General features: G+C 41.5%; 1 protein-coding gene across 1 annotated transcript in view; it reads right to left on the bottom strand.

Moving 5' to 3' along the window:
* Nucleotides 1-1369: 1369 nt before the first annotated feature.
* Nucleotides 1370-17778, bottom strand: part of map3k21 (mitogen-activated protein kinase kinase kinase 21) — a 30553-nt gene continuing 14144 nt past the window's right edge. Inside the window, exons 2-10 of the mRNA XM_050071990.1 lie at nucleotides 14739-14919; nucleotides 14412-14560; nucleotides 12647-12822; nucleotides 10459-10699; nucleotides 10148-10270; nucleotides 7746-7896; nucleotides 7389-7483; nucleotides 4909-5733; nucleotides 1370-4828 (exon numbers count right to left, since the gene is read on the bottom strand). Of these exons, the coding sequence (XP_049927947.1) occupies nucleotides 4467-4828; nucleotides 4909-5733; nucleotides 7389-7483; nucleotides 7746-7896; nucleotides 10148-10270; nucleotides 10459-10699; nucleotides 12647-12822; nucleotides 14412-14560; nucleotides 14739-14919 (2303 nt within the window). The 3' untranslated portion in view covers nucleotides 1370-4466. The remainder of the gene's footprint in view (nucleotides 4829-4908; nucleotides 5734-7388; nucleotides 7484-7745; nucleotides 7897-10147; nucleotides 10271-10458; nucleotides 10700-12646; nucleotides 12823-14411; nucleotides 14561-14738; nucleotides 14920-17778) is intronic.

Below are 17778 nucleotides of genomic sequence, written 5' to 3'. Positions count from 1 at the left end.
CGTGACAGAGACGTTCAGTGACTTGAAGGAAGTGTTGCATTTAACCGGAAGTCTCGTTAATTGATCAGAAGCTGGCGGGTCTTTCAGCGACAGCGCTGCGCCTCTGAGGTCGTTTTGTGAAGTTTTCGTACCGAGTCGTTTTCTTTGTAAGAACTCCTCACTAGCAGCTAGTTCATTTAGTGGTTTTGGTCCTGAAGACAGAGAGGCCTTTAGTGCTGGTCGAGGTGAATTTGGTCCCTTAGCCAGAAGCCTGAATGCACCTTATTGATAACCGGTATCACAAATATTCATGCTGCAGTTTGTCAAATGTAGTGGAATGTTTACACGCCGAGTCATGAACCGGACGACAAACCGCAGCTTCAAACTGAAATAAAATATTTTTAAGGGAACATAGAGCACCAGTGCATTATGGTATTTACAGATTGAACCCTTAATTCATAGCAAAGGGTAAATCCAGTGATATCTTGGCTTGTAAACTGCCCCTTTAACAGCTCGGTGATTAGTAAGGCCTTTACAGTGTTGCTTTGACAGACAGTGGTCATAAAACACAGATCATGGGAAACTTTACATTCTAAATCATCATCATAAGATGCCGCAGTGATATACACATCAGGAATCACAATTATATTTACACCATTTGGGAATTCAGATCTCGCTGTAGATGAGCCCTTGTTTTGTCATGTTTTCTAATGTTCTCAAAAACAGACTGAAGTAAGACAGCGGGGAAGAAAGGGGGGATATAATCAGTCAACAGTAACATAGGAGTTAGAGAGCCCAGGAGTGACCAAGGGACTAGATACACAGTCAAACCTCCACACTGTCAAGCTCACAGAAGCCCAGAGAAAAACCTGCTGAACAAATCAGGATAACAAACACTTTGTTAATCATTTAGAGTCTGATAATGAAACTGTCTTCAGTCTCTTTAGCCAAAAATCTATCCTTAATGTCTCCAGACCTTCCTGAGCTTGATTAGATAGAGATTTGACGACATGCTGACACTGTTTGCTTGACGTTACATAAAAAATGGACAAAAAGAAAAAAAACAAAACCAAAAACGTGACGTAATTAAACATAACATTTCAGGGTTCCCACTCATTTTTACCAATTCATTTGAAAAACTTTTCATAGTATTTCACCCCACTTTTATGACCTTATTTAAGTATTTTAAAATAGGCTGCTTCCCCATGTTGCTAACGTCAAACATTTTGTTGCAGAGCCCACATCCACATTTTAAATCAGTGCCTTTTTTTGCTCGCTTCAATGTTTAATATGTTATATATATAAAAAAAAATTATTTTCCTTTCATATTCTTTAAATTTAACAAGCAGTTTATTGTACTTTAGCAGTGTACTGAGGGCAGAAAGGCCTCAACCTGGTACACTTTAATATCAGCTTATTAACATAATATTCTTAGTAAGTAATATTGTGGTAATATTGTAATCGTAATATTAGTAATGTAATATTGTTATCGTGATATTCAACAACGTGACTGCATGTTTTCCTCATATAGTGTAACCCTACTGCATACGCCAGTGTATATCAGTTGATATTAGTGATGTTTCAACAGTCACAGCACTAGATATAAATAAGTATTATACGGAACAAATTCTACAGAATGTTAAGATGGGAATTTTCTAAACATACTTTAAACAATAGCCAAAAAAGTGTATATTCAAAACTTTCCCAAAACATTTTGTTATCTCAAAACTATTTCCAGGCCTTGAAAACAGCTTCTCTAATTTAGGAATTTCATGATCGTGGGAACCCTGTCATTTGTTTGCCTAAATTGCAATACTGTGCTCACATGATAGTAAAAATGAAGACATGAATTTGACATACAGAGAAACTTCAATGCGTCAGAAGGCACAGTTTGTCTGGTTTACAGTATTACATCACAGTCTGGTTTACAGTATTGCTATTTGGTGGCGTGGTCACTCCCGGGCTGTGTAGAAATCCTTCCATGATTTGAATCTGAAATCTGCTGTGTCATTATGTTCAGCCAATCAGCCATCATCAGGGGGGATTAGATTATATTCATAATTTATGGCAGGTTTTCCTGACATGAACATTCATGACTGAAGTGTTCCCCCGCTCTGCTGCAGTGTGCTGAGTACAGGAAATAATAAACAAACAAAAAAAACAACCGTTTCTATAAATACTCTTAGAAAAATCCATATTAGCAACACATGACCACAGTGGCCGTTTAAAATTTATCCAAGTTTTGAGTGAAAAGATTTCATGTTTGCTTCGTAGGACTTCCAGTGTTTTTCTACCTGCATCTCTAAAATCTTCAGGGCGTTCTGGGAGGAGACATACTTGCATCCCTGCTACGATCCAGTGTGTAACCTGTCCCCAGAACACAGACGATACTGCAGCATCGCTGACTTTTAAAACAGTCATAAAACAGCATATATGTAATACAAAACAACTGCCAGCATTAGGCTGAGAATGGGATAAAAAGAAATATTTACAAACAAGGCATAACCATTTTTTTTTTGTTCAACATTTTAAGGGTACATGCATGCATGATTCTCAAGTCACAAAAACCTAAAAGCGTGATCGCACAACTTTGAAACTGACATGGAATGTATGTCCTGCTGGTCGCTACGGTAAGGTCAAGTCTCTTCATATTAAATTACCTATAAAAATATATATATAAATAAAAAGGTGAGGGTATTGTGTTGCGAAAGCTGCAGCAGCGGTCAACGTTGAGCTGCACCGACAGAACGAGAAAGGAAGAAGGTAACAAAAGGGAGAGACAGAGGTGAGCGAACAAAGGCGACAGTCGAGCACCGAGGGATCAGAGGAGGAGCTGCTGATCCAGAACGTTCTGCTCAGGTTTCAGAACTGTGTGTGTTCGAGAGACAAGGCAGTGTGTATGCGTTATTATTCTCCTGCCAGTGTTCTGCCTGGTCCTGCCACACTGTGCTGTGATTGGGTGGTACTCATAACCTCAACATGTCCTTGTGAGTGGATGCTAGCTGTGAGCATGGCCAAAGTCCCACCCTACTGTGCTATGAGCGCAGATTTCGAGGGAGAGGTAATGTGACTAAACATGGAGCAATACAGTGGAGAGAAGAGATGTGTGTAACATGCAGCAGAGCAGTGATTGTCATCTGTGCATGGCATCACCATGGGGCGCTGTGCACACTACAAGAGGGAGACACACGGAGGGGTGCAGCCCGCTCCGCAGAACCTGTTGTGTGCACAAGATGCCAGCAGAGCCGACAACGCTCTTGAAGAAACGGAGAAGTAGGAGAAGGGATGCCAGGAGACACGTCAGCCCTTAGAAAATTAGGAGAAAGTCGGCTTTTTAATTGGGCTCTGGCCCAAAACTACTGCCATGGTTTGAAAGTTAGGGTTGGACAGATTTTTTGGGCCTGCTCAGAGCTTTAATGCTTCAGGCGCGTGCCTCTGTCAAAGAGCATATCTCAATTCTTTTAATGTATTACAGTAGAAAGCTATTCTACTTCTGAGTGGGGAGCGTTGGAAAACCGTGAGCAATAGTAATTCTTAGAAAGAAAAAGAGAGAGGGACTTGGCTGAGACACTGCAGCTGCGCCTGCCTCCATTTTTTTGCATAGCAAGAAGCCTCATCTACAGGTCGGCGGCCTGTACAGCTGGCTCCTCACGCTCTTTGTAAAATCTACAACAGTTCTACGGCTGAAACTTCTGTGCAACCTGCAGTGAAGAAACTGGCTGAGGATCACCAAGCACAGGGTTTACACTGGCTTTTAAAGCAATTTAGCTTATTTCCTTTGAAGGTTACGATAAATAGGCCGTCAACGGAAGCTAGCTTACTGACTAGCCTACTGGGGCAGCTGTGGTTCCTCCAGTCCACATGTCAAAGTATCCTTGAGCAAGATACTGAGCCCCACATCGCTCCTGATGGCTGTTCCATTGGCGTCTGAGTGTGTTAAAGCTGTGTAGCATGTGGCACCTCTTTCAGTATCCTCAGCCACCTGTGTACAAAGGTGATGCGCAGTGTAGAAAGCACTTTGAGTGGTTGCAGTGGTTTGCAGCTTTTACAGCAACAATGACAGCAAGGCAAATGTAACCAAGAGGAAAACTGTCATACACTAGAGCATCACGTTGAGGTAACAAGTACTAGCCAATCACAGTGCAGTAGGGTGACAGTAGGCAGGACATGGGAAGGGTAAAAAACATAACGCAGCATGTTAGACTGTTCTCAAACTGAGTGGGTGCATGTTCTAGACCTCCTGTGACACAGATGTCTTTGAGAAGTCTCAGACTTGGCTACGCTCTAGAACACTGAGATCCCTATGTCCTAGAGCTAAGACAAAGCTGGGTTCTATGTTACAGAACGTTTTATAAAATGGAGGAGAAAAAAGGCAGCCTGGTTCTAAACCCTCCAGGAGTTTTAGGCCAAAAATTCTGTCTGTATGTTCTGAAACACTAGATTGTACGGGATGAACTATGACCACAGCAGATCACTTTCCAGGGCTCCTACGAGAGGAACTCTTTCTCCAGCTCGAAAACGGAGGTCCGTCCCGGGGAGCTCTGAATGCGGCAGAGCGGCACAGTGCAGTCCCGTTTCTGTCCCTCTGTGTCCATGTCCAGCAGCGAGCAGCCCTCTGACGTCAGCACCATGCTTAGGTTTTGTGCTGTCTTCTCTCCAGAGTAGTGGCCCAGGGAGTAGCTCTTGTTGCGTCCCCGCAGCAGGGCCCAGGCGTGGGGTCTGGCCCGGAACGACACTGGCCGTGGTCTGGAGAAGGCCTCGCCACTGGAAGGCTTCTCTGATGCTCCGTCCTTCTCTTTATCCTGCTTCTTCTGTGTGGCTGGAGGAGGCAGAGCAGGTGGGCCATTGGCTGGAGACAAGACAGGGGAGAGTTAATATCTCTTCACACTACATGCTCACTTCCCTTCACCCCTGTTTCGTGTTACTCACTATTGTGGTTGGTGGTGTATTTCTTTCTGCGTAGACGTGTTCCAGTGTTGTGGTTGCTCTGCTCTGGTGGCTGGCTTTGGGTTTGCACTGGTGTCTGTGTGTTAGCTGCAGTCCTGTTACTCTGGCCTTCTGTAGAAGCTGCCGGGCCGGGTCTGGATGACTCTGCGTGATGATTGGCAGCCACCAGCTCAGCCTTCCCCGGGCTGGACTGTGACACCTCCGCCTCAGACTGTAAGAGGCACTTGGTGGAGTTGCATTCCATGATGGCGGACATGGAGATGAGATTGACAGGCTGGGTAGCGGTGTGATTTGACGATGTCTCGTCTTTGCGGGAGCGACCACTGGGTGGTGAGGTGCTGCGGCGGAACCGGGTCGCTCGCTGAAACAGGCCCTCCTTCTTCTTCTTCTCTTTCTCCTCGCGCGGGGGCTCGCAATCTTCCCCAGAGTTTTTGAGAGCCTCCCTAATGTCATAACCGAGCACAACTGAAGCCAGCAGTGAGCCGCAGCCGTACAGCACAGAGTCAGTCTTGCGGCGAGCTGACGTCCGCTTCAGGCTGTTAGTGGGGGTCAGCTGTGGGGTGGTGGAGGTGGATGAGGTGGATGTGGTGGTGTAGGGGTCGTCTGGGGTCTCTGGTGGGGCACCCTGACCTGCCGCCCCGACCCCAGCATCTGCCGACCCACAATGCCCACCGGGGCTCTGAGGCTGCTGCTCGTCCCTCCACAGAGGTAGATCGATGTACACCTGGTTGGGGAACTTGAGCTGCTTTGGCTTGGAGCTGCTGTCGGGACATTCCTGGGAGAATGCCTCGTCTTTACCGCCCCCCGCTGGAAACACAGACGTGGAAATCAGACAATATAATCACATAAAACACGCAAACAAGCAAAAAGGACAGGCGTCCATGGGCATGAATACTGAAAGAGTAACTGCTGCCCAACCTCCCACATGTGAACTTAACTTTTATATTTATTTATTTTTTACAATTTAAAATGGGTAAAAACTTATTTCATTGTAGACCTGCGCACAGTGTATTGCTTCACTTAGCACCTCCTTGCCTCGCTGTCTCTCTTCTAATCATGAGACACAAGAAGACTACTGCTGCAGGAGTATAAGCTCCGTGAGAGTTAATGAGTGACCACGCGAACGGACACACACACACACACACACACACACACACACACACACAGCGTTGGGACATTTCCGTGTCAGTGTGAGTTTGTGACCGTTAAATGGCTCAGTGTTGGAAGTTTAAGTTATCTGATGTTGACTTTTAATTTATAGTTTACTACGCTAACTCAGGGGTAGGCAACTTGCAGCTCCGCAGCCACATGAGTCTCTTTAGACCCTCTTCAGTGGCTTCGTCTGGCTTTGACATAAAATTATCTGGAAATGAATGGCACTTATTTTTTAACATTCAAATGTTCATTTTTCATTATTGTTGGCCTAAAGTAATTATTACTTTCTTCAACTGTAAAAATGTGAAGCCCTTACATCAAATTAAAAAATGTTTTAACGTTTCATCAACTAAAATGTGCGTCATACGTCTTCCACCTGGTGCCTTTTCCTCTAAATTTAGCTGAACTTCAGTAGCAGTGGCCTGGAGTCTGTCAAGCATGGCTAGCTATACATTCCAAATACAAAAAAGGAAAAGTCATAGGGGAAAATAGAGGATTTAATAATGTGTGGACAGATTCATTTACTTTCACCACCAAAGTTAAAGTACTAAATAATTACACAGAGTAGCAGCCTTGTAGTAAATCATATAAATGAATGCTCATTTAGACCTGTTTGTATTGTTGATGGGCTAATTTAGACTGAATAGACTGTTACCTTTATTCAAATGTGTTTTGCGGCTCCAGACAGATTTCTTTTTTCCTTTTTTTTTGGCCAATAATGGCTCTTTTAATAGTAAAGTTTGCAGACTCCTGGGCTAACTGAATTTCAAATTGCACTTGTTTTACATTTTTGGCAAATTTACATTCCTACTCTCACACTGGATTTTTTTGTGAGTACTTAAGTACTCAGTAAGATTTTAATTTTAACCCATCCTTAGTATACTGCGTGCATTGCATGAATCTGTATGTTTTTCATGATGTTCATGTGCAGGCTGTAAAAACAAAACTTCCCCTGAGACAATAAAACTATCTCTATTCAAGAAAATCTTCTAACACTGCTTTTTTCGTAAATAATGTAGACAGAGTACTTTCAACTTGACAGCAATTGACTAAATTACGTTTGAAAACAGCAAAATGAGGACAATAAACCCCATTATAAATCCTACAAGTAAACAAGCACTCAAAAAAACTAAGATTTCAAAACCTGTTCAGCAAAACAACAGTTATTTATCACTTTGGACAAACTGTCAACAAAAACTGCAGAGCAAATTCACACAATAATAACACAAATATCAAACAAACACAAAATATCTTTATGTAAATTCAACACTTTAAATGTGCAGCATCACAATGGATTTTAAGCTCACCTTGTTCAGCAAACAGGGCAGCGAGGGGGACAGACTTCTGGGACTTGACCAGGCTGGTGGACCAGGGGTTACTACCGTCTGACAGAGGACGCACTCTGAAAAGGAAGAGACGCCACAGACAAAAAATGAGAAATTAGAAACTATTTTCACTTGTAGTGTGTCATATGTTTGTGATATTTATATATTTCCGTTTAAAATATAGAGAAGAGTCAAAAATAACGTCAACACATGAGGATGTGGTTATGTTGTTTAGAAACAGGAAAATATGGTCTCCACCCTGATATAATAGTGGAGAAATTACTGGCCTGCTTTTTTTTACTGTGTGTGTATTTATGTGTGAGTCTGCATACACTCTACCTCTCAGCAGCAGCAGGCCTCTCTTTGCTCTGTACTGAACTGGGGCCCCAGGTTCTTCCTTTCTTCTTGATTCCCTTTTTCACGTCATCAAACTCCTCTGGCCTGAAGAGGGTGCTGCGGCCCCACGTTCGGTTGCTCTCATCTTGAGTAACTGTTAACACAGTAACCACATCAGTTAACCACAGACTCAAACAACTGCAGGAAGGTGCTGTTAGGGAAACAGCCCTGATTGGGAATCTGGTGTAGACATGTTAGTAAGATTATTAAAATATATTATGCAATCTGTAAAATCCCAGCAGTAATCTCTCGCTTAATTTTTCTTTGGTGTCTTTCTCTCCAACTATGTCTTCAAAGAGAACTTCAAAAGTCTAAATAACCACATAACTCACAGGTGTTCTCTCTTAAAAGTCGAGGGATTATAAGGCTGTTCTACACTGGATGGATATAAGCCTTTAATTATTTTAATAACTGCCTCTGATTCAGGAAGATGTAGAGTAATAGTTTAATTTTTTATACTAAAAATATCACCTATGTTTATAAATTTCTGAAAATGTAAACTCAAAAAGCCAAAAAAGCAGAAACAAACCCCAAAGAGCTGTTATCATATTAATGCTTCCTATTGCTGTGGGTTAGTCATTGTGAAGCTGTGAGGGAGGATCCACCAAAGATGTCAGGGCAACAGACTGGGGCCAACATTTACTACGAAAATGTAGTAATTAACAGCACTATCAGTATCCGATTATTAAATTCAAACAAATATGAACAGCAGAATGACCCAAGTCTGTGGCAACACACCATCATTGTCACTTGCCCGTTTGATTTTCAGGTAAGTAGAGCACCTGTGAAACAATCTCAACCAGCAGCAAACACCAAAGTCTTGTTATAATCCACACATCAGGAAAACCTTGTCAATCAGCACAACTATCCCCACTGATGAGAAGCTGTCAGAGTTAGCCAAACATCACACACAGCGCTCTGTGCTGTTAGCCACAACCACGCTGCATGTGGGTAGCCAATAGCTTGCCTTTCCTCCTGAGCCCATAGGAGGTTGTGAGCTCGCTGGTCAGATCAACATCCTGTTGGTAAACATACAAACTGTCCCTCCGCATGTGGGACGTCACTGAGGAGGGAAACATACACGTTACCTCTAACCAACATGAGTGTTACGACACAAGTATAATCTATCTTATATTAATAAGCTAGGAGCATATTATTGAATGTGTTGTTAAACAGGACATTAACTGGATGCAGACCTATAAATTATTCATTCATTCATTCATTTTCCGTAACCACTTATCCTGTTAGGGGTCGCTGGAGCCTATCCCAGCTGACATTGTCGGAGAGGCGGGGTACATCCTGGACAGGTCATTAGACTATCACAGGGCTGACACATAGAGACAGGCAACCATTCACACTCACATTCACACCTACGGACAATTTAGAGTCACCAATTAACCTGCACGTCTTTGGACCACTCTGGGTTCAAACCAGGAACCCTCTTGGTGAGACATGTAATTGTAATCAAACAGTATACGTGGGAAGATGATTGTGGACACCTCACAATTCAATCTGATTTTGAGGGCTACGATGTGATTATAAAACGATTATCGAGAGATAAAAACATGGGGTATTAGTAATGATCCAGGATTAAAATAAAATGATTAAGCATACATTTACTTACGGAACATACAGCTCGGTCCTACAAAAATACTACTGGTGATCACAATGTTGAGAAGTGGGTTTTAAATATCCAAATATTGACTTTTCTGCATCGAGACATGTTTAACAAGAGAATCATGATGCATCTCAGACTCAATTTTCCCCCAACCTTTAGGATGTATTTAAGGGCATGAATGTATATGTAGGCTACGTTTCTGTGTGGAATATATACAGGTTGTAAAATCTTGGAATATAAACACCATCTATCAAACATTGTTACTCAAAGCAACACCAAAACAGTTGGGTCCATATAAAACGGGCCAGTTTGCAGAATGGAGAATCATCTCTATCAGGGGTAATCATAACAAATGCCGTCACTCTGGGCAACAATCTGTGCCCACTGTCTGAACATCAGCATCTACCATAAATGCTCAAGAGGAATTTGTTCCAGTTATTGCAAGGGCGTTGGTGCGTGACTAACAGCATCATCAAACTGTTCAAACAACTGGCTGACTGCTTGTGGCTCTGGAGCTTTTGTTCACACGGCTCTGTGACACTGTCCCCATGTTCCCAGTTCCCATGAAATCCTCAGAGTTGATGTGTCCTCAGAATAGTTTTATTTTTAAAAAATGTTTCACTTAATCCAGGCCAAGAAATGCAACACAGAACAACAAGAATGATAACACAATATGATACATTTAGGCCTCACACTGAGGAAAACTTGATGGAAAAACTGAACTTACGCTGAATGGCTCGTAGCCGGGGGATGAGTGTGGGGCTGCTGGGAGGAGAGGAGCTGGTGCTGTGAAGGCTTCGCCGCTTGTCCATAGAAGGTGACGCCTGCACAGTGATCTTATGCTGGAAGTCTGCAAAACACAACATGCACATATGGACAAGTGCACCAAGTTTGAAACTGAGAGGGCTGCTCATGTTAACAAATACTGATTGAACTTTTCTAAGCTATGAAAACATCATACTGGAATTCTTAACCTAGGCGGCATTTCTCTTTACACATGAAAGTGAATCAAGACATCCCTACAGTGTGTGCACTCACCTGATGGCAGGCTGATGCGGTTTCCATCTTTCAGTTTGAGGCGGGAACGTTTGAATTTGCCTTTCCTCTTCTTCACGTTGGGCTTGTCTTTGTTGAGCTGGAAAATGAGGATGTTGAGCTCTCTCTCCAGCACGTTGATCTCCCGCTCTGCCAGCTGCTGCTCCCGACGCTTCAGCAGCTCCTCCTGAGACTTCTGCTGGAGGGCGGCCCGCGTCAGCTCCTCTTCTCTGGAACGCAGCTCCTGCAAGAACCAGGTATAATGAAACATATGTGATTGAACTGGCAGACAGACTTCTACTGTCATAGTCTCACAAATACATCAACAGACTGACAAGTTGAGAAGATGTGACAGACTGTGTTCAGCTGCAGTGATGCACGTCCCAGGACACAGCTGAGAGGTAGGTAGCATCATTAAAAACAGGGTACATTGAATGTCTGACCAAAGTGGGGGTGATTAAGTTGCAGTGTGGGTAATGTAGGTGCCAGGTTTTAAACAGAATGAAAATGCATGTCTTTAAGGGTGCTTTCAGACCTAGAGTTGTCTTGCTTTGGTCTGAATCAGGGACTAATTTTGTTACAAAGCTGTATAATAGCCCAGAGTTGGTTCGTGTTCTCACGGCAGCATTTACAAGCGGACCAGATAAAATGCCTTGTGAGAGAAAGCTGCTCTTGATTGGTCAAAATTTCCATGCAGGAAAAATCCAGAAAGTAAACCAAACGTTGAAGAAGAGTACACTTGCAAGATAAATGTGACACTTTCTAATGTCACAATGGAGGGACAACTACGCAGGTTGATTTTAGCGCTGCTCATCGTGGACTATATTGCTGTCATTGTTCATTTTAGTCAAACCATACAGTTTGAAAACGAGGCGCGGCTCCAACTAGAAAACAATGTTTTGATGCATTGGATGTGCTGAATGTGCATATTAAGGCAGTACAGGAGGAGGTGCACATTAATAATCCTCCAGGACTGTAACATGCTCATGTTTACCCCAAATAGACAAACGGGTAGAAATACATCTAATAATTCCCATATAACGAGAGAAAAGCTTTTGCAGAAAGACATCTATAAGAGGGGTATAAGTGTTCACCGTCTATTAGATAAATCCCTCTGTAACACGTTGGTTTCAGAAGATTACTGCCTGCTGTTTCAGGTCGTGTTACAAAGCTAACCAGTCTTGTCTCCTCCCATGGCTTACTCTTTCTTCACTCCCTCTATTTTCTCTTTAATTGCTCTCAGCTGAGTAATAATAATCCGTACTGGATGACTTCCATAAAGCAGCTTTACAGTCAAGCCACTTCAGCCACCCACCTAGACACAGATTACTGTGGGACGTTTACAGGAAATCTGCTGATGTAGTGGTTAATTCTACATGAAATCTTGTGAAAATGTTAGATCATGTTTAAAGCTATTTATTCTTTCTTCTCTTGATTTAGAAGAAGCTTTACATACTGAGCAAACTTCATAGGGTTTTATCATTGTGAGATGGTTCAGGATATATCTGTTAAGTTAATAATTTGGATGATTGGAAGTTACACAAGGATACATGATGAAAAGGTGGTTTAGCATAACTGATAGACTAAAACCAAGTAAAATACATAAATCTATTAAATATTATGGACAAATTAATTCTCTTGAAACAAAAAAAATAACACCTGGAGTTCTCCGTTGCTGTGTCATTCAGTTCACTCGCTGTGTGTGCTGATCCTGCTGTTTCTACAAACACTAATTAACCCCCCTCTTTAAGCCAGCGATGGGAGACTTATACAGGAAGCAGATTAAGGTCTTAACAAGGGGAAGTACGCTAAAGCACCTCAGCATTAATGACTCGTTTTGTTAAACGTGCGATTAGCTTCTCCCCTGAAAGTAACCAATTAAACCTTTTAGTCCATAAAAAGCTGTCCTGGGCAATTCTGCATGGTTAGGCTAAACCATAATAGATTAGCCAACATGTATCATCACTAAAAAAATAAAAGAGCAGAGAATAGTACAAGATGGAAAGAAGGTCTGTTACATATTTTGCAGGTCAGGTTTTCAACTTCCCACACTGTGTGAGACAGACGGGCGAGAGGAGGAAATAAACATTGATTTTATGCATTTATCCACCCGTCTGTCTTCATACTGTGTGTGTGATGTAATGTCAGTGGCTCCCTATATGGATGTGTGTGTTTCGTCACTCCGCCCCACCTTCTCTTTGGTCCTGAGCTCGTCAAACATCTCCTGGATCTCCACGCGCCAGTCGTCCTGCATGCTGTGGAAGGAGTCCTGGGGCATGGTGGCCATCACTGCCTCCTCGATGGCCGACAGCTGCTCCAGGATGCAGGAGAAGGAGGGACGCACGTGGGGGTCCTGGTCCCAACACTCTGGACACACACATTGCAATGTAAAGACACATTATTCAAACTTATGTATTGTTCCTGTAATCACATATTACCAAACAATGTTATTGATAACGTCAAAGACCCTGAGTGCTTAGTTAGGTTAGGTACGTTAGTAGTACAGAAGTTGTTGTCTCGTGTTATTTAGGTATTATTTCAGCAACCAGGCATTAGATTTTGGTTGAGAAACTTAAGATATGGTTGCCATATTTAGTCACCTTGTATTTTCAGTAATTATGTTGTTAAATGTCCGCTTAATAATGAAAATGTCGCATAAAAGAATAAAAGCTTTATCACAGCAACCAAATAAAATTCATTGTACTTTGTGTATATCTATTTATTCAAGTTCATCTGGTTCTTTATCAGTTAAATCAATTTGCAGAATCATTTGTGATGTTGATGGGTTAGTCGAACTTTTCACCACATAGTCAAACAACTTTATTTGTTTTGCCATTGTCTCTAAAACAGATGCCTATTACACATGAGTAAACACACACCAATGCTCTGTAGCGGTGTCTGGTTCAGGCTCTGATTGTAACAGCAACAATCAAACATCACAAATGCAAAATATTAAAGATATATTTAGTCTGCGCTGCCTGTTTTGCTGTTTGCTCTCCCTGTTTTGACTATGTTAAAAAGTGGTTACCACTGATGGCAACCAAAGGCCAAGAAGTGGTTGTGACACCTGTAGTTGTTGGTTGTGACATCAAATTTGGTGTAATCCCATACGTCACAGCGTTCTGGGAGCAGCAAAACAAACTACTGTCATTTTAATCAGGCAATAATTGGTCTTCTTCCATCATTCTGCAAGCAACTGTGATATAGTTTTATGCTGCACAAGAGTCTGAAGGCAGCAGGGCACAGTTAAAGGAGACCTTGCTAAGTTAGAGGTGTGCAGCCTGTCGCTTGCAGCTCACTGTGGCTGCTCCTGACTGTTGCATGACTCGCTGCAAAATTTTAAACTGATCCGCTATCAACAAATGCCGAAAATGACCACTGTCTTGTTTTTGCAGATGCTTTTTGATTAACAATAGGGAGTAAAAAGACCACTGAAAAACACATTACATTTCCTTTGACACCCTCATAATAAAAATTTACTTGTGTTAGTTTAATTTTTTTACTGCTGCAGCAGTAGGAAATGTTCAATCTGCATCAACAGCAACTTAATACAGCATTTTTTCTGCAAATGTCTGCCCTCGACACCCAGATCATAATACTGCAAAGATACAAATATAAAAATATCTTTCTATGATCCCTTCTTCATAAATGTCACCCTATATTTCTCCAATTAATAATTAATTAATTAATAATACTGCAAATACATACATATTTCTTTAACTAGTAGGCCATAGGCTCAATTACCATTGTGTTACTTCTTTCAAAAATAGATAGTGACTTAATAGACATTTATTTTAACAGAAAATATGTATATTATTACTTTAACGAAGAGAGCCTTTTTTTGTGACAGATTTTTATGGTTGAGTTTGCAATGTAATGTTGTATGTAAGAAGTAATGGTCTGACATATACACCTCCGCAGTGGGTGTGTAGGTGTGTTATCCTCTGTTAATTTACCTTCCATGAGCTTGGCGAAGGGTTCGGGGCAAGTGGAGGGGATTGGTAGAGTTAACTTGTTGACTGCCACACCGTAAGCAACAGCCAGGCCGTCTATCCCACGATAAGGCACCTCCCCCGTTAACAACTCCCACAGCAAGACACCATAGCTGGTGGATGACGCACATACAAAGGCAATAAAAAGAAAGCAAAAGAGAGAGGGAGGAATGTCAAACAAAGGAATGAGTTAAAATGTCAGACAAATGAGTAAGAGTAGATATTTTATTCTTGGGTGTGTGTGTGTGTGTGTGTGTGTGTGTGTGTAGGGGGGCATGTTATTTGTCAGACCTCCAGACGTCACTGCCTTTGGAGAAGAGAGACGACTTGATGACCTCGGGGGCCATCCAGGAGTAGGTGCCTGCAGCTGACATTTTCGTGGTTTTGTGCCACTCCCTGGCCAAGCCGAAATCTGTGATCTTCAAGGTCTTCCTCCCGATGTCGTCATTCTCAATCTTTTCAAGTAATAAAACTGAAAAGAGAGACGGACACATTAGAGTGGGACGAAGGTAAAAAAGGAAGATAAATAAAGATACATGAGCGAGGCGGCACAACAAGTGATGAGTGATTGAATGAAAGTGAAAAGTGGAAAGACAGGATTCGGATAAAAGTGACAGACGTCAGGGGGGCAGAGGAGAAAGAGGAGTGAAAGAGAAAAGGAGATACAAAGAGTGGGGGACAGAGAGAAAGACAGCCATGCAGGTGAGGAGATGATAGTTGATATTCAACAGGGCCAACCAAGGTATGCAGGTCATATATTACTGTAGTAACAGAAGGTTGACAGCCCCACAAAGCGCCTGTCCTCAGGTCCTAAAACTGTTTAACACATTAAAGACAGCCGGAACCCTCCAAACCCGCCTGTAACACTAAACCTGGCCCGAGAGCCCTGCAACAGTAGAGCCACAACCCACTGACGTGCAAAGTCAGGTCAAGTTTTATTCACCCATTTAATGTAAGTGTTCCTGTTATGTGTCTAATCCTTATGGGAACAAAATTACATAATTTTATACCAGCTTAAAATTCCGTTCAGTCATAATACAACAAAACTAAGTCTCGTTTAAATGCAAGAAAATGCACAAAAAGGAAAAAAATATATAATTATTACATGTAATCACTCTCATGGCTGGTCGCCACTCTGCCTGTGCCGTTAGATTGAGTGATGTGTGACTGAAAACGCTGAACGTTATCTATGGCTGCTCAGATCCTTTTTGCTACATGGATCTGAACAGATATTCACAGGCAGCAGTTGTATCACTGACTCTGATCCAAAAAATGTAACGTTTTAATATCAAACAGGGGCAGTTTAAGATTACGTTTATATCTATTGTGTGTGTGCATGTTTTCCTTTACAAAGCAAAATAAAATGGATATATGTTGAATGACTACTGACATCCAGATAAAGTAGTCGAGTAATCATATGCCCATCCCAACAAACTACTAAATAAATTTAATACTAATATGTGGAACTATGGACTCAAATATAGTTGTAAAATGTAGGGCTGCAACTAACAACTAAATTATCACCTAGAACAGTTTTGGAGCCACATGTGGCTCTATAGCTCCTCTCCAGTGGCTCCTTGTAGCTTTGACACAAATGAATACTGGTTATTTTTTTTAACATTTTATTATTTATATATCAGTGTTGTAGGCCTACAGGAATTCTTATACTCTTCAATTTAACATTTCAGCTACTAAAATGTGCCTAATACATCTACAGCCTGGTACCTCGATAGCAGTGGCTAGTGTTTGCCTTGCTAGTGCCTTCCTCGCTGGTTAGCTACGGATGCCAAATCCAAAACAGTAAAAGTTTTGGAATAAAATAGAGAATTTAATAGTATGTGGAAATATTTGTTTGCTTTCACTTCCAGCTCTGCAAAGATAAAGTACCAAATAATCATAAATAGTGCCCTGCAGAGGAGCCACCTTGTGGTAAAACATGAATAAATGCTCATTTAGACTATCTGTAAAGGCCAATTTGGACTTAATAGGCTGTTTTACCTGTATCAAAAGCCTCAAACATGTATTGAGGCTCCACATAGATTATTTGGTTTTAATTATATTTGGTCAAAAATGGCTCGATAGTTAAGGTTGCAGACCCCTGACCTAGAACAATAGATTAATTGTTAAAAAAGTAAAGAAAAAAAGTAAAACATAGCCCAAGATCATGTCTTCAAAAGTCTTCTTTTGTCTGACCAGTCAAACAACTTATAGAAACTTAGTTTAAAATAATATATGATAAAATAAAAATGGAGCACAGAAAATACTTAAAACTGAGAAGCTCAAACTAAGGATTTTTTTGTTGTTGTTTTTGCTTAAACTAAAAAAGAAACATATCTAAACAGCTGACGATTAATTTTCCATTGATCAACTAATCAAATGCTTCAGCTGTAATATGGACATTACGCAAATGTAACCAAGGGAAACTTAATACTAAACATGCTAAAATGTAAGAGTAAACACTTGGGTGACTTCTCCCTGCATGATTAATACACACAGGATTCAACAAGACATTGAGAGCACTTCGGCTTTTTGAACATATACCACCCACAACCAGGTGAGGACTTCAGAGGAGCAACATTTTTCTCCCCTCAAATGTTTCCTTTCAACAGGAATAACCCTTCTCCCTGTGCGCTGATACACCAACTGCCAAATATTCCTGTTATCTCTTTGACAACCAGACGCAGCCTTTTCCATGAAGCGGTGCATCAACAGCCAAAACAGACTCTTTGATCCTTTTGATCCTCTTGGTATTATTTTCAACATTTGTTTTTGCCTCTGCCAAGATCTCCTCACATTACAAACTGTCCCATTTCATTATTTACATGTCGTCCTAACACTGCGGGTCAATTTGAACATGTCCTATCAGCTGTGTTGGTTCTACAGAACGTCAAAGCTGGCACAGAAACTAAAACGTGAGAGTTTAAATGTCCCTTCAGGTGTTTTGAACAGAGGCACTTAGGTGTTAAATCAAACACTTGAGTGTAATGCCGACACATATAATCTGTGGTAATATTCCCATGGGAAAAAGGGTGCAATGATAAAGATGCATAGTGGAAGTGTTGAAAAACACATCCACGGGTTTGAGTTTCTTCACTTACTGTATCATAATGTACACCAGAAAAAGTTACTCAGTTTAAAAGCTATTTGTTAACAGCTTTCAATAGAAGCTCTAATGCGTGTGTGCAAGTATTACTTGAATGAATTAGCTGCACTTTGCTGCATTATCACTCACTGACCTTGGACTTACTCCTCCACAGCAGCACAAAAGTAAACCTGCCAAAACACACACACACAAACCTTTCTACAAACAGACACCCATGATTTAACCTCA

This window comes from Epinephelus moara, chromosome 19 (genome assembly GCF_006386435.1).
Source record: "Epinephelus moara isolate mb chromosome 19, YSFRI_EMoa_1.0, whole genome shotgun sequence".
Taxonomy (NCBI): Eukaryota; Metazoa; Chordata; class Actinopteri; order Perciformes; family Serranidae; genus Epinephelus; species Epinephelus moara.
The sequence above is the reverse complement of the archived record's forward strand: the minus strand, read 5'-3'. Positions and strand labels throughout refer to the sequence as shown.